At 40.1% G+C, this 17,715-nt stretch overlaps 1 protein-coding gene and 1 long non-coding RNA gene across 11 annotated transcripts in view; one reads left to right on the forward strand and one right to left on the reverse strand.

Moving 5' to 3' along the window:
* Nucleotides 1-17,715, reverse strand: part of Ablim3 (actin binding LIM protein family, member 3) — a 109,856-nt gene that overhangs the window by 61,364 nt on the left and 30,777 nt on the right. For all 7 annotated transcript variants that reach the window (XM_013512344.1, XM_005380626.2, XM_013512343.1 and 4 more), the window contains exon 2: nucleotides 7,728-7,865. In XM_013512344.1, the coding sequence (XP_013367798.1) occupies nucleotides 7,728-7,865 (138 nt within the window). The remainder of the gene's footprint in view (nucleotides 1-7,727; nucleotides 7,866-17,715) is intronic.
* Nucleotides 1-17,715, forward strand: part of LOC102028183 — an 83,383-nt gene that overhangs the window by 44,196 nt on the left and 21,472 nt on the right. Inside the window, exon 2 of one of the 4 annotated variants that reach the window (XR_001233237.1) lies at nucleotides 14,352-14,449. The exons of the other annotated variants lie outside the window; for them this stretch is intronic. This is a non-coding gene — a long non-coding RNA (uncharacterized LOC102028183). The remainder of the gene's footprint in view (nucleotides 1-14,351; nucleotides 14,450-17,715) is intronic. 4 annotated transcript variants of the gene reach the window in all.

The raw sequence follows: 17,715 nt of genomic DNA on the forward strand, positions 1-17,715 counted from the left end.
TGATCTACAAAAAACATGTTTCCAGAAATGTGAAGCCTTGTTTTTGCTCTGTATTCAGTTGCATTGGTCTGTTTATCTGTCCTTAGCCCAAAATATACTATGCTATAGTTTATATGGTAATAATAAACAATGATATCTGGTAGGACAGGTCCTCTGGCCTTGCTGCTGTTCTTTAGGAATGTGATTAATCCTGGCCCTTTGTCAAGAATGCAATTTTAATTGATTTCTTAATTTCTTTGGAAAACCATATGGAATGTATTAGAATTGGATTGAATTTATAGTTCAGCTAGGGTGTAACTGTCATTTTTTGTTATTCAGGTCATCTTTTTAATGTTTTTCTAGTGATAATTTATAAATTTAAAATATTTATAATTTTTTGTCATAAAAGCCACAACTTAATACGTTGATTCTTAATTTTTTTATTTGAAATAAATGATTTCTTGGTTGATAATAATGTACAGAAGCGTAATTTCTTTTGTACATTTATTCTGTATCTAGTAACCTTGACAAACTTATGGATTTTCTTTTGGGTGTATTCCAGAGTGCATCTCTAAAATATTAAGAATCTTTAAAAAACCTAACCACAATAACATAAAAGCATTTAAAGTAATATCTGGACAGTGTGGTAAAATTTTCCCAATTATCCTATCCTTTGTTTTTGTTTTAGTAAGAGGGTATTTGAATAAAGATCTATCAAAGCTCACATATTACATTGGTTTGTATGCCTCCTAAGCATTTCTTAGTCTTCATGCTTTCCCCTTTTATTATTCTATTTGCAATGTATTTATTGAAAAATCTGGATCATTTACTAAACATTGGAACTAAAATTTTCTACAGTTTGGATTTTGCTGACTATATCTCTATGATGTTTATTTATTTATTTGGTACCGGGAATTGAATTCAGGACCTCAAGCTTACCAGGCAGGTGCTGTGCCCCTGAGCTAAATCCCCAGCCCTATCGTGTTGATTTAAATGATTTGTCTTTGAATGTTTTGTAGTACTTTTTGTAGTACTTGACTGCGATGCTGCTTTTTTTTTTTTTTTCTGTAGAAGAGTTTTAACTACTAATTCAGTAGTTCAATAGTTTGATGTTTATAGGACTACTTAGACTGTAAAATGTATTGTTGAGCAGTTTTCAGTAAACTGCATTGGAGGAATTGATTTTTTAATCTAAGTTTAAAAATCTACAACTGAGATTATATATTCTATTTATGCTTTCAATTTTAACAACTAAAATGATGTCCCTATTTTCAGTTTTAAGATTGTTCATTTGTATATTTTTTCCTTTCAATTGAGTAATTTTAGCAGAATTTTGTCTATTAATTTGTATCTTTAAATAGTCCACTCTGTCTTTGTTAATCCTGTCCATTCTTTTTTCCTTTGATTAATGTCTATTATTTCCTTAGTTCTGTTTTCCTTGGTTTCATTTTTTCTTCAAAACTTTAGAGTGAAATACTTAGTTTATTAATTTTCAAACTTTTTTTCTAGTGTGATTACCACATTTAAGGCTACACAGTTTTCTGAGTACCAGCATGAACCACTTTTCATAATGTGAGTTTCTGAAACATAGTATTTTGATTATCATTTACTTCTAATCATTTTCTAATTTTTATTAAGATTTTGTTAACTACTACACCTTACATTTCAGTTTTCCCATCTCAGAATGATTTTTTTTCCTGCCCACAGAGTATACTAAGAAATTTCATTTAACAAAGATCTTTTCAAAACAATCAGTTTTTGTTGTCTAAAAATGTTTTTACTTTGCCTTTGTTTTTCCTTTGAATACTTTTAATAAGATATAGTTCCCACACTATGTAATTCAACAATTTAATATATACAGTTCAACTATATTTAGCACAATTTTAATTTAGTATTTTCACAGTGGCCAAAACTAAGTACAAACCCATTAAAAATCATTCCTCATCTTCCTCCAAACTGCCCAGCTATAGGTAACCATTAATCTATTTTCACTCTGTACACATTTGCTTATGCTGAACATTGCCTATATATGGAATCACATATGCAGCCTTTGCGATTTTTTTTCACATTTTCATCCACATTAGAGCATGTATTAGAATTTCACTTCTTTTTATTACTAAATAGTATCCCAATGCATGTATATAACACATTTTCTACTTCTGTTCATTGGTTGATGGATAGGATATTTGTTATTTGCCCTTTTTGGTCATTATGAGTAATACTGCTATGGACATTCATGTGTAAGATTATGTGAACATAAGCTTTTATTTTTCTGGAGTATATAACTAGGAGTGGAATTGAGAATTGTTGGGTCATATACTAACTCCATGTTTAACTTTTGGAGGAACTGCTAGATTGTTTTACATTCCCACCAACAATGAATGAAGGTCTAACATTTCCACATCTTCATAACACTTGTATTACCTTATTTATTATAGCCATCCCAGTGGATGGAAAGTAGTATCTCATTGTGGTTTGATTTGCATTTCTTTGATGGCTAATGATATAGAACATTTTTTTAGATGTCTACATAACTTCTCTGGAGAGATATCTTAGCAGAGCCTTTATTCATTTTGAAATTAGGTCATTTGTCTTTCTATTATTAAATTGTAAGAATTTTTCACATAACTTACATACAAATGTTTTACCAGATAAATGATTCAAAAATATTTTAAGCCATTTTGTGAGTTATCTTTCCACATTCTTGATGGTGTATTTTGAAGCACAAAAGTTTTAAATTGTGACGCTATTTCATTTACCTATTTTTCCTTTGTGCTTGTGTTTTTGTGTGATATCTAAGGCTGTGGCCAACTGAAGGTAGTAAAGATTTATTCTTATATTTTCTTCTAAGAATTGTATTATCTAAGTCTCTCATCCATTTTGAGTTAATTTTTATGTGTGAAGAAGCAATCTAGTTTCATTATTTTGCATACAGATATTCAGTCTTCTCAGTATCTTTATTTAAAAGACTATTCCTTTTCTGTTGAATTGTCTTGACACCTTCATTGAAAATGAACTGACAGTAAGTGGTCATTTCTGGACTCTAGTCTATTAATTTATATGTCTATCTTTGTGCTCATACCACACTGTATGGTGGTAGTCATACAGGAAGTTTTAAAAGTAGGAAAAGTGAACCCTTCAATTTTGCTTTTCTTTTTGAAGACTGCTTGGGTATTCTGTGTCCTTTGCAATTTCATGTGAATTTTAGGATCACCCTGGCAATTTCTTTAAAGAAGCCAGCTGGGATTTCGATAAAGGTAATATTTCTGTAAGGGGAATTGTGCTGCCTTGCAAGATCACACATTGAAGTTCTAATGTCTAATGCGATGGTATTTGGAGATGTGGCCTTGTGAGGTAATTAGGTTTATATGCAGTCTTTAGAGTGGAGCCTTCATGTTGGGATTAGTACCTGTATTGATTAGCTTTTTGTCACTGGAATTAAATACCCAATAAGAGCATTCTAGTCTTCTGAGGTACCACCAGAACCCATCAAGTCCTGCTTACATCATTCTAGGGCTCTTCTGGCCTGCTTCTCCTACAGGCTGGTAACAATTCCATTCTCAGTAACAACCCCACTTCTCAGTACCAATTTTCTATATTGGTCATGTTTTTGCTGCTGAGGAAAAATATCTGATACTCACAAATTAAAGGAGAAAAGGTTTATTGTGGCTTACAGTTTCAGAGGTTTCAGTCCATGGTTAGCTGGCTCCAAGGCAGAAATATCATGGCAGAGGGGCATGACAGAGGAAAGCTGTTCATTTAATGGTATTGAGAAGCCGAGAGAGAGAGAGAGAGAGAGAGAGAGAGAGAGAGAGAGAGAGAGAGAGCAAAGAAGAGCCAGAGAAAAAGGGGAAAGGGACCAGATATAGTCCTGGGGGGTCATGACCCCATGACCCACTTCCTCCAACTAGGCCCCACCTCCTAATGGTCTATTCAGCTATGAACTCATAATGGCAAACCCATTGATGATGTCAGTCACCTCTCAATGCAATCACTTCTAAAGGAACCTCTTAATCCAGTCAATATTAACTGGCACAATACTCTTTCTCTCTGCCTTTCTGTTTTTCCCTCTACCAAGTGAAGGTTCAGCAAGATGGTGGCTCTCTGCAAGCTAGGAAGAGAACTCACTAGAATCCAATCAGGCTGGCATTTTGATCTTGGACTTTTTAGCTTTTCAGAAATATGAGAAAATAATTTCTGTTATTTAAGCCACATAGCCTACGGCATTTTGTTATGGTAATGTGAGCTAAAATAGCATTAAATTAATGGATCCATTTGAACAGTGCAGCTATCTTGAAATATTATGTCTTCTGATTCATGAATATGGATGATGTTCCATTTATTTAGGACTTCTTTAATGTTTTGTAGTTGCCACAGTGTAAAGTTTGCACTTAGTTTTCTAAATTTATCCCAATGTATTTTATTTTTAAAGCTATTCTGAATAGAATTGTTTTCTCAATTTTATTATCAGATTGTTCATTGCCAATGTATAGAAATACAATTGATTTGGGTACACTGGTCTTGATCTTGCATCCTGAAACCTTGAAGAATTTTTTTTCCAAAAGTTTTTTTAGTGCATTCTTTAGGATTTACTATATACAAGATCATGTTACACGAATAAAGATAAATTTTCTTCTTCCTTTTCAATTTGGAGCCTTTTATTTCATTTCCTGCCTGTTAAACCTAGCATGAAGAAATGGTGAGAGCAGACATCATTGTCTTGTTCTTAACCTTACAGGGAAACATTCTGCTTTTCACCAATACATATAATGTTATCTATGGCCTTGCCTTTGTTCTAGAGAGACAGTTCTACTGAATACGTAATCCTACTTTGACAGTTATTTCTTTCAGAACACTGGAGATATTATTCTACTGTTTTCTAGTTTCTGGATGCTATTGAAAGTCAGCTGTCATTGTATTTATCATTCCCCTGGACATGATTTGTCATTTATCTCTGGCTACTTTTAAGATTATCTTTCTCTTTGATAATCAGAAGTTTCACTCTGATGTGTGTAGGTGTGTGTCTTTTATATTTTAATATTATCTTGTATGTTTTCTTGAAAGATTTTATTATACAGTTACTATATTAAATTCCAATATACCAAGTCTTTGAGGTCCTGATTCTGCTCTTCACTGTTTCTCCTAATTCTGTCTCCATTAGGATTTGTGCGATTTTGGTTGTCAGTTACTAATTTTCCTAGTAACATCCTTTATGGGAATTCTTTGAGGACTGAAGCAAAGTTGAGTTGCTCCAAAGAAGATGATTGTTTGCTTCTGACACTGTCAAGTGTGGGATTTTCTTTTAAATTTTCTGCTTGATTTTTAAATCTATACCAAATACGTGGCACAAATATCATCCAGAAATCATGTAATGGATGTGTTACTAATACAGTTTTATACCAGTTTTAGCCCCTTCTACCCAGTACCAAAATTGGGACAGGTAAGTTTCATTTCAGTCTTTTTTGCCAGAGCCACATTATTTCCCACCCTTCATACACCAAGATCTCTGCAGGGGCAAACACCAGTTATACACAGAAGTCTCCTACCAAGTTCTCACTTTTGCCAGGTTCTCAGATTATACTTTTTTCTCCGTGATCCACCTGGATATTAAAGTAAAACCTCAAGGTCTCCAACAGTTAGCATAAACTACTGGGTAAAATCGGGCATCAGGAGTCACACCAGGATTTCTCCTTTCATTTTTATTTTTGACCTCTACCAATTCTTTTCTTTTCATGCCAGCACAGTAGTGTGTGTGAAGCATTGTAACGAAAATGCACAGAAATTTTAGAATTTTTAAATAAGAAGCCTCATTAGGGTAACTGATCTCTTTACTGATTACAGCTGGAAACACAAATTATACCATTTGTTTTAACTCTAAGCATGTGAAAATATAAAATATACAGAAAAATAATGGCCTGTTTTTCCCCTTAAATCTCCATTGAAAGTCTCTACAGCTCCTTTGTGGTAGATACTAAGTGGCCCAATTATTCCCTTTTCTATGTTCACACCCTTGACATCAGATGGTGCATGTCCTCCCACAAAAGGCAAAGTCTCTTCTCCATGACCTGTGTCTTGTTTTGCCAACATCAGGACTTTGGCACATGATACACAAACTGAGGCTTACTCTCCTGCTGCAGTTAGAGTTCTGAGCCCACCATATGACTGAGTCCAAACCAGCCTGCTGGGAGACGAGAAGCCATGTGGAGGGACAGATCAACTATCACACTTGGTTTAAGCAAAGGGTAACTGGTAACACTCAAGAATACAACCATATAGTCATATCCCAAGCCCCCTTGTAACAATTTTATTGTCTTTAGTCTTTGTCTTGCTTCAGTTTCTAAGCATGTAAAAATAGTCACTCATAAGGTACTCTTAAAGCTCAGTTTGTACTAAAGGGGTTTGCCAATTCACAGTATAAAATTTAAACCATATCAGTAAAGATACATGCTTAATTGCCAATAAGATATAGGCAAATGGGAAATATGAATGCATAATTTATTTTCTCAGTGAAGAGCCAGCTGGGTACTAAAGAAAGAAGTTCAAGATTTTTCTTTAAATGGTAGGGAAAGTCAGTCTCAGATACAGGAGATAGAGGCAGTGACCGATATGAAAAGATCCAGGGGCTTCAACTGACCATAAATTCAGTACAAGTCATTGGTGTCAGGTGCCTCCTGAGGAAGTCAATTCAGCATCAGACGCACGAACAGAAATACAGTCCTTGCTATATTTGCTAGACTCAGATCTGTTCTGGGTGTCCTGCTTTCAGGATGCCAGTGATAGACTAAAATGGATCAAAGAGGAAGAGTCTAGGATGGTGACACAGATTGGAATTTCAGATGGGTCCTGATTAGAGGACTTGCAATATAGTTGGACATAGAAAGAACGAGTTACAAGTATCTGAAGGGCAGTCACAAGGAAAAGCAAATGCAAAGTATTTCTCCTCATTCTATGAGGACAAACCTGTGATCAGCAGGTGGAAGATACAGATTTTAGGTCAAATGCTTCCTGAACTCACAACCAATCTACCACGAGAGCAGCCGCTGCATGAGCAGGGGAGCCTGCAGCAAAGGTACAGGAGTGGTGGCTGGAGAGGCAAGGGTCGGTGACACTGTGGGAAGGAGGGTGGCCTCTTGGGCCAGAGGACTCCCCATGCTTTCTCTCTTCCTGCTGCTACTGTCCTGCTTTTTTTCAAACTCTGAGCTAGGTTGAGTCTAGAATTCTGTAAACTAGCCATGAGTAAGCGGCAATGATTAGAAGTAACTCAGTATCTGTCGGATTCTAATTACAAATCTTACTAAAGTCAGGATGGGTATCTCCCCTTGTAAAACCTAACCTTTGAGAACTGTCACCCTGCTGCAGGACAAGTGATCATCATTTCAGAGCCAGGCTGGATTTAGCCAAGATAGCTTGTGCTACCATTTGCTCTCAAGTTGATTTGTAGGCACAGCCAGGAGTCTTTTTAGATGTTTAAGTTAAGCTTCCTGGACTATTTCTCCCCTGGGCCAGCTGGTACCCCTCTATGGTCACTGTTCTCTTCCTCCCCCACATATGAACACCCTTTCACTCTAATCTCCTTTGTTGCCCACTGCCTAAGGGAGAATTCTCTTAAGAAGCAGCTCAGGGAAAGTCTCTTCAGGCTTTTTTAGGTATGCTAACTGCCTCTGTCTGTTTTCCTGCTCCTGAGGCGAGTTCCACTAGAAAGTGTGGTCAGGAATCCTAGAGGAGAACTTGGAGACCTTGCTTCTTACCTTGACAGGTGAAGCATCTGATGTGGAAGTGATTGTTGTGGACGCGAACCACTTCCCCTTTGCAGGTGTCTCCGCATCGGTAGCACTGGATGACGTTGGAGCTGCCCCGGGGGTTATAGGGATTCTGCTGATAAGGAACTGTAAGAAGAAACAAGAGATTGTCATCCAGGAGCCTCTAATTTGTTAAAAAGAGTTCATTCAAAGAATTAGAAAAAGACATTAGTATAATGTTAACTAGAAGAAAAAGTAGAAAGAGTAGAAATAATTAGCACCCCCCAGCGAAATTCGTGGTGACTGTGTGAAGCTAAGGCAGTGTTAAGTGAGTGGCACTATGATGTGAGTCCATAAAACCCTTTAGGAAGGCAAAGACTTATGTGGGGACAACAGATTTTCTTTTTCCATGCAGAAATAGAGGCCAAATTCCAGAATGCAGAAAAATAAAAGAGGAAATAAAGTCAGGTGCCAGAAAAATGATGTTTCAGTCACTGTTGAATATGTGATATTGGCCCCAGGACATTAGAATGGGGCTGAAAAATTACCATTGCCTAGTGAGGTCGCAGCTGAGAGAACAGCCTTGTGTAACACATTACTTACGTGCTCGTGGAGAGGCTGGTGTGCATAAATGCCTGCACTGCTATTCATAAAGAAGTACAGCACACACAATTATACACACAGATGATGTTTGGTAGTGATATAATAAATGGCTAATTTTATTATTGTAGAGCGTGCTCCTTCAACCTCTAAAAACACTTTACTGTAAAACAGTATTGCATGTTATGCTGGCAGCAGCTTCATAATATATCTCATATTTACTACATTCTGCTACATCAAGAGACCACATTGGCCAGGCGTGGTGGCGCATGCCTGTAATCCCAAGTTGTCTCAAGTTTGAGGACAGCCTGGGCTACATAGTGAGTTCAAGTCCAGCCTGAACTAAATAGTGAGACCTTGTCTCAAAACAAACAAACAAATAAACAAAAAAAACTAAAATAAAAAGACCACATTGGGTGATTGGCCAATCCCATGTTGGTTTGTGTAATGTTTGATGGTGTTTGCTTAGACTACATTGACAATATTACCTAAAAATGCATTTTTGGGAATGTATCCTTGTCATTAAGGGACACATGACTGCACTGACCATGCTGGTGTACTGCTGTAATCCCAGTATTCTGAGAAGCTGAAGCAAGAGGATCACAAGTTTAAGCCCAACCTGCAACTCAGCAAGACCCTGTCTCAAAATAAAACATTAAAAAAAGGGCTAGGGCTGTAGCTCACTTTGAAGGCTCTGGGTTCCCAAGTATCACCAGCACAAAGTGAGAGAGAGAGAGAGAGAGAGAGAGAGACAGACAGACAGACAGACAGACAGGCACAGAGAGACAGAATGAATTACATTTTAAAGCAGTGATCCAGAAATGCTGTTTCTTGGGTGATCTCTAGATAAAAATGGGGCCCCAAATTTGTCAAAGAGAATTCAGGTCCTGCAGTTGGCTTATGACTTTCAAAGAAATGGTGGCTGATCCTGCCTCCGAATGGTCTTTGAGTTAAACAAATTATAGCCCCTTTCTGGGCCTCAGTTTTTACATGTATAAAATGAAGGTAGTTGGTCAATGGTAGACAGACTTTCTAGAAAGGGGATATAAAGGGAAGCACTTTGGCTGGAGAGGGGCTGTGGACAGGACTCATAGTAAAAGTGTATTTGAATAGCACTTTCCATAAGCCTAGGAAAACATCCAAGGTGTTCTAGTGATTGTGACAAGGTTGAAGTCACAGGGAGGTGGAGTGCTGTGGTTAGCATTTGGTGATTCTTAAGAGGTCTGCTAAACTTCGGAGTCTATTAATCTGCTCATGCACAAGCTAGACTATCCCACCTGATCCACTTGGGATCTCATACTTCTAATTAAATTAGGTCTTATGCATTATCCTACAACTATTCTCGTATTCTTCAAGAGGCCCAGGATCCTTATAACCACCTTCCTCTTTTTGAAGAGGAGTATGAAAACAGGAGTTCTGATAATCTCCTACTTCCAGTTATCCTAAATTGTAAGTGTGCTGCAGGGAAAGGGGCTGGTGGCTTAGACCTGAAACTGACTGATGACAATTTTGCTAATTAGGATGGAGAAAAATATCCATCTCATAATCTCTCTCCCATTATTCAACTCTTTTTTTCTGTCTGAAGTTCAAGATAAGTGTAAAGAAGTTAACAAAATCATTAATTCATTTAATGGGTTACCATGATAAAGTACATTAAGTGCATCTCAAGTGTTTTCTGGTATTCAGATCCTGACATCATCCCTACAGCTCCAAGTAGTAATATGTGATTGTTGATAACAGGAGAGGGCTCTACATATGGCACTGTAATCATTTTATGAATTAAGTAAGAAAAGAAAAATTGAAAAAAAACACTATGTTCTTTAGGGCAATTTATATGTGGCTGTTTTTTCTTCTTTTTCTGATTTCTGCTTGTCTCCTGGGAAATAATTCACTCTCTCCTCTTCCTCCAAATTGTGAGAAAAATATAAATCTGCTTATATGAGCAGTGTAGTGATCTCCCATTGCCAAGGGAAGCAAAGCTGCGAGTCTGAAAATAAAATAAGAACAAAAAGTACAATCATGCCCATCAGTGGTGAGAGCTCTTGGAAGTCTCTAAAGTCTGCACAGAACCACTGCACAGATTTTCACTTATCTCTTCTAATTAAACCTGCCTTATAGTCCAAGAATCAACTTCCAAGATCAATTTTATTGTTTTCTAGCTTGATTTTATTTTATGGGGAAGTGGATTAGTGAGCACAGGCCTCAGTCATAACTCGGCCTTTGAACCACCCAGACAAAAAGGCAGAAAGTTAGAGTGTGGGGATGGACTAGGAAAACAGGCCTCTTGAGGCAGAAGTATCAACTCTGCTGCTTTCTCTGGGCGGAGGATGCTGCTTTGGTGATGCTGGGTGTGACCAGAGCTCCAGAAACGTCTGATGTCAGTAAGTAATAGACCTACCAGCAGTCTTTGGAGTCAGTTCTCCCAGACTACTGATGGAAACTGTGATTAGAAAGGGCAGCAGGATTTGATCTTACAGGACTGGGGCTGTAGCTCAGTGGTGCAGCACTTGCCTACGAGGTTCAGTTCTCAATACCACAGAAACCAAACAAACCGAACCAAACAAACTAAACCACACCAAATCCTTGGCAGGAGTGGTTGCACTTGCCTTGGATCCTAGCACTTGGGAGGTGGAGGCAGAAAGGTCATGATTTTGAAGCCACAGAGTTCAAAGGCCAGCCTGAACTACATAGCAAGGCCTTGTTTAAAAAGAAAAAAAAAAGAATATTACAGATGTGGTAAGATCTTTTCCTACCCTGAGAATTTCCTAGGTCAGAGATTTCCCTAGGGTCCCCAGGGGCAGGGAAGCTAGGCTGAGATCTGCCCCATCTACTCCTGTCCTGGAAACTTCCTAATTTCCAATAAGATTTTGTATTCTTGGGTAATTAGATTAGGAACTAATCTAACCTTATTTTCTGTGTGTGTAGGTGTAGATGGTGTGTGTGTTTTCTTTTTTTGAGATGCTGGAGATTGAACCTATAACCTTGCTCATGTTAAGCAAGTGCTCTGCCACACTCCCTGCCCAAAACCCTGAGATTTGATTATTGATTTTCTGCTGGTTATTATTTCCACTAATTTTCATCTCAGAAAGTATTAAGGTTTGGTTTCTTGATTTGCAACATTGGTCTGTGGGCAAATATCTTTTAAATTCCACGTTGACTTACGCACAAACTTTCAAACTACCTCCTATGGAACCACTTACCCTAAGACTACTACCTACGTGGTTCACAGGACATTAGCTCTGTTCATTTGTGACATTATCTATGACATCACCATGTTTAGGTGTGTGGACTATGTGATGTGTTTCTAAAATGCATGCAGAGAACCTCTGGCTTCTTTTAGAATTATTTGGCCAAAAAAGGGCACCCAGAAGAGACAGAATGTTATCAATCCATAAGTGTTGTCCACCAGAACATTTTGAGATGATGAATGTTCTGTATCTGCTCCGTTCAGAATAATAGGCATTAGCTATATGTGGCTAATGGACACTTGTGTGACTGAGAAAATAGATTTTAAATTTGATTTAATTTTAATTAACATAAATTTACATTTAAATAATCATGTGGCAAGTGGCTACCTTATTAGATAGTGTAGCATGATAGTTTCAAAAATAGAACATCAGGCAAGGGGAAAAGAAAACTGTGTGAATCCTGGTCATATAAAAATAAAATGTACAAATTAATTTAGAAATTCCACCTCTGATATAAATTATTCATTTTTTTAATCTCTGAAGAGCTTTAAAGTTATATTTAAAAAACAATTCCCAGCAGGAATTAATTACACACATGTTCATTCTCCCTGAATTTGATTTGGAAACAAAAGATTGTAAACAGTGTTATAAATACAGATTTCTTAAAAAAAAAAAAATCACAGTTTTCAGGCATTGCATGACTGAACAATTCTAATCTTTCCAAGAATAAAAGCAAGAAAATCAGTTTAGGCAATGGCTGTCAGTATAATTTTTTGAAGTCAGAAAATTAGCTGGTCAATGCCTTTGATATTAAAAATTAACAGTCTGAAGCACTGTCTTTTTTATATGCATATCAAATCTTGTAGAGTTCTACAAGAAAATACTTCATTCCACAACTGAATTTATGAATAAAGCTCTTCCTGAATGTTACAAGGATCATTTGAAGTTCATTTATGTTGGACTGGAACACACTGAAGGGGCAGCAAGGCCAGCTGCCTGGGGAGCGGGGGAGCCAATGAACTGTGCATAATCGCAAGCTAGTGCAGCATCCGGTTCCGGAACCTGCTATTTCCTCCCTCACTCTCTTTCTCGATGTGTTTCTGTCTGACGGGTAGTGCTGGCAGTAATCCAGGTTTCAAATCCTTCTCTGCTATTAGCTAACTTTCTGATCTTGGGTAAACCATCTAACTTCTCTGGCCTCAGTTCCCTCCTTGGTCACAGAAAAGATTGGGCAAAATGATTTATAATGTTCTCTCCAATTAAGTGGTTCTACCTTTGTGTGTTCACTTCCGTTTCTTTGTCTCCTTCTACACTCTTTCCTCTCCACTAGCTGGTATGCTTTTCAACTAGACTATGTTACCAAGTTATTAGTCCCTTGTAAAGCAGTTAATGGCATGATTCTTCTCATAAGCACCACAATCTAAAGTATGTTCTTTTTACCTGAACAATATTTTCCCCCGTTCACTGAGGTCGCTTGATGTCCAGATAGAAATGTTCCCATATTTAAACAGAGTACCTTTAAAATAGTCTTTAAAAGATAAAAGCCCCCATGCCATGCTGAAGTATAATTAAAAGAGTGACAAAACTGATTTAGAGACAGCATAACAACTGTGAATAATTGGCTGGAAGTGAAATCAAAACAGTAAAGCTTCTGTTGAAAGGTGAGACCTTAAGCAGAGACTCTGCTGGTTCAGCAGAGAGCTGGCGACAGCCTGGGCCCAGGAAAATGCACACACAGGTGGGCATGAGTGCAGCAGCTGTCACACTGCTGGGGCTTGTGACTTCATTAGAGCCCACAGTGCTCTGAGCGTGTCTACAGGTATTTGCCAAGTTTGGAAAGAAAAAGGCTGCCTGAAAGGTGATGGCCTGCATAGCAGAGAATCTCGTAGCTCACCACATGGTCATCTGATATGACTTCAGAGTTGAATCAGGGCCCACAACACCCCCTTGTTTCCTATGGCAAGGCCACAGAGTCATGGGATCCCAAGTTGGAAGGAGGGAGAAGCACGTGGAATGGCACAGCAGCCTGGAGACAGGCAGGTGGGGTTTAGATTGCAGCCCTGCCGAACGACTAAGTGTTACAAAACCTCAAGTCTTTAGTTTCCTTATCTCTAACGTGGGAATAACTCCAGTAATTTCTGAGCAATAAATGACCTAATCAAGTAAAAGAACTTAGTGTATTGCTTGGCATGTAGTTGGGCCCAATAAGCAATAATTAATAGCAAAGGATCTCTGGAGCCATGGATCCTCACCTTAAACCCAGTACAATAATTCTTTGTCAATTGTTCCTATCCGCTAGCTCCTGAGCAAACATTTCTCAAATCCATTCTTGGACAAGTCCAGCAAAGGTTTCCTGGGTTTTCTTTCCTGCTGACTGTCAAGATAAAAGCTGTTGGCTGCAGACCATTCGCTACCTTAAGCAACCTCTTCGTTCTCTGTTTATGGGTTTCTGTGGGCTGCAGAGGTGGGTGGCTGATATGCTCTTGATATATCTGCAGAGGAATGTGTGAATTGGGTGTTTCCTGCTGTGGGAACCAGAGACTATGATTTATGTTATCCTGGGGCGGTGTATTTTGGGCACATCTGCTGTTTCCAGGGGGATGGGTTTGGTGTTTGCTGGGTGTGCATACTTAGAACAAGCAAGTGAATTACTGTTTCTGGTAACCCCTGAGGGCCACGCGTATGTCATTGCATTGCACCGTTACATCCATGTCTGTCTAGTGGACACTAGAATCAGACTCTTACAGCAGAAAGGCCTGGGAGGTTATCTTCATACACTAGCTTGTGAGCTCTACAAGAGCAAGGACCACATGTTTCTTGTTTACCATTCCACCCTCACTGCCAGGCATGCAGGAACAGCTCATCTCACTGTCGTTGTCTCCTTCAAACCTGTTGAATGAGTGAAAGAGTGGAAGAGTCCAGCCCAATGGTTTCACTGAACAGGTAAGGCCCAGAGGAGAAAAGGGTTTCTCCAAGCATGCATAGCAGCTCTAGGAGAACAGGATGATGGAGGGCAAACTGAGAGCATGAACTAGGATGGCTTGAAGTCCTAGGGTCATGGGAAGGAGGGCAGAGAGTTCACATAAGGTTAAGGCTGGGGGTCACACTGAGGTTCAGCGATAGAATAGGTGGGCTGGGGATCAGTGAGTGTTCTAGGATGCAGAGCACAGGAGAAGGCTGGAAACTGGAGCTAAGCAGGAAGAAGGAGGGGTGAATGCATAAAGGCAGGTCTGGAAGGATGATAGCTCATATTTAGGGAGTGGCTCCTCTGTGTTAGAAGTGTGCTTAGCAATCTGTGTATATCATTGTAACTCCAGAAGGGATACTTCCTATTTAATTGATAAGGAAACTGAGGCCCAGAGAGCTGAGGCTACTCACCCTAGGTCACACAGTTAGTAAATGGCAGACACAGAACCTGAACCTGGACAGCCTGGCTCTAAATCTTGCTCTCTTACCTCTAAACTGTGTTGCCTGCAAAGCCAAAGAGCCAGCAATGTTTACCCCTGAGGGGCAGGGGAGGATCAGGGAAGGGTGCTAAAGGGGTATTTAAATTACCTCCAACAATAGCCCAATTAAAAAAAAATTAATTTCAAATTTTAAACTTTTTAAACAATTTTAAAAGGTTTAAAAAATAATGAGTGGAGGTTATTGGCGTTTAGAGCAGGAAGAAGGAAGAGAAATTCAGCCTCCCTGGCAGAGGAGGAAACTGAGATTTTGCTCCCAGGCCAGGCTATGCCAGCTTCAGCAGGGAGAGCCTGATATTGTCTAAGTACAGGTGTGCAGGCTGGGTCCTGAGAGGCAAGCCTGCAGGTGTTGGCAGCTGCAGCAGGGCAAGGGGGAGTCCTCTGGGAGCCCCAGGGTCTCTCCACAGATGGCCCCCAACCTGGCCACAGTTTCCCGAGTCAGCAGGTCAGGAATACATTCTGACATCCAAGAGGATATGGCAAAACCTGGGCAGCAACAGAGTCCTTCACTGCCGCGCTGCCAGGCTCACCAGCACATTCATGGTCACGGCTGCCTTCTTCCATGGGCCTGGTCTTTATGAGTGTCAGAATGCAAGCTCCTGGCCAGCCAATCTGCTCTTGCCTGGCAGCCCACTGCCATGGGACTGTGACAGCCGAAAGGTCTGGGTAAAACCTAAAGTGGCCTTCACAGGAGGAAATCTCAAGAGCAACGAGGCACGCACGGCATGCACGGCAGCCCTCAGCATCAGGGAATTCTTCGTTACTCATAAGGCTGAATTCTGTCTTGACCTATCTGCATCTCAGCGGGAGTGGAACTATGATTGACTCAGTTTGCTTGGCCTTCTCTCCCCCTATGCCTGTGCACATGGGCTCCGCCCAGAGGGCAGCACAAGGCTTCTTTCTAAGGCTCCAAATAAATCTGTGTCCTCATTTCTTTCCCGGAGACTGTCCTCCCTACCCCTGGGCCAGGGAATGATCTTGTTAGCATGGCCACAGGAGCCTGTTCTGTGCTCCCTAACTGGAGCTTTGTCCAGAACATTTAGCTTTGTAGTAAATCCTTCCTGTGCTTTTGAGGGCACAAGCTTTTGACAGTCCACAGCCAGCGGGCCACCTCTTTGTCCCTGCCTTTGCTGCCTATCCTGGCCCTGAGGCCTTGCTCACTGAATAGAGGAAGGCACAAGAGGAGTGGGTGAAGGAAAGATCAGTTGATGTTTCAAAAATACCATCTGGTTACTCTTGGCCATGGAGTATTAAGAACACACAATGTAGCACTACTGTGTAAGGATGGCTGAAGAACAGACAAGGTTGGTGGGGAAGAGGAAAAATCCCTATGTGCCTGCCAGCCTCGATATATTTCCCACTTTGGAGCAGGCTCCTACCAATCACACCAGCTCTCTTGTCACTCTGACTCTGTCCCTCACCATCTTTACAAATTCCCCAGTGAGTGACACTAAGGAGCCTGGAAAAGCATCTAAAAACAGCTAACATTAATCGAGCAATTCTTATGTGCCAGACACTGCGCTAAGCACTTTGCAGGTGTCATCTCATTTAATTCTCACGGCGGCTCCATGAAAATATTTATCCCTGTTTTAGATGGAGGAATCTGAGGCACAGACAGGGTAATTCATTTAAAGCTACACCACAGGTAAAGGTTAGAGCTAAGGTTCAGATGGGCAACAGCAGGTCTGAAATTGGCTCAGTTTTCTCTCTTCTTTCTTTCTCCTATGAGATGCACCCAGCAGGCCTCCAACTACCCAGAATCCTGCAGGAAGGAAGAGGGACCTGCTCCTTCAAACTTATGTGGATATTGGGACCTGCCCAGGTATCCCCAATGGGGAGAATGGTGTTGCCTTGCACTCCAGCCTGGTCACACTCTTTCTAGCATCTCTACAGCTTATCTGAAAAATGCCATTTGGGTTTCATCTGGGGGCCCTGGAAGCCATGTTGGAAATAGAGAAACATCAGGAAGGCAGCAATTCTTTCTGTGCTGTGAGTGACTCAGTCCCTTGGCCTCTGAGCCAGAGGTTTTAGTATTTATACAATGTTTGCTTCCTGAGACCCTGGCTGGCCATCAAGCTCTGATACACTGAGGGAAATCCAGGAATACCAGCTGTCAACCAGCTGCTCTTGATGCCCAGGTTTTCAGCACTGGAGTCGGAAGAATACAGAAAATGTGCAGTTTGGAGATTTCTCGGGAAGAAAAAGGTAAAGTTACCATATGAACACTTTCTTGAAAAGAATAATGAAATGAGCTCTAGATTATACTGATTCTGTTGCAAACTGTGTGTGGAATGCAAACACACTGACCTGGTGGCCATCCAGGGAAATTCCCTAGACCAAGGGCTGCTTTCATTGGATGTGGCTCCCAGACATACTTTATTTGGAAGGCCTGGTGTTTGTTTTTATGTTTTTGCAGATCACCATGGTTCCTGCCTCTTCCTTTTGCCTTCTCCCTGCCAGCTTCTCTCCAGCACTACCATGTACTTGTGGACACTGGAACTGTGATCCCAGTCTAGAACCCAGGCAGATGGACTTAGAGCCACTGGTAGAAGTGGGATAAGACCACTAGCTCATGATGCCCACCCAGCCCAAGGCAGCCAGGGAGCCTTCTGTCCATCTCAGTCCCACAACCATCTTTCCAGGTGCATCCCTGAGGTGCAGTGAAGGGAGGAACTTATTCAGAATCCACATCCAGCTGACCACACCAACACCAGTGGGAAACATGGGGACAAACCATAGTTTCAG

The sequence above is a fragment of the Chinchilla lanigera genome, unplaced genomic scaffold, assembly GCF_000276665.1.
Source record: "Chinchilla lanigera isolate Chin_1 unplaced genomic scaffold, ChiLan1.0 scaffold00014, whole genome shotgun sequence".
NCBI classification, from domain to species: Eukaryota; Metazoa; Chordata; class Mammalia; order Rodentia; family Chinchillidae; genus Chinchilla; species Chinchilla lanigera.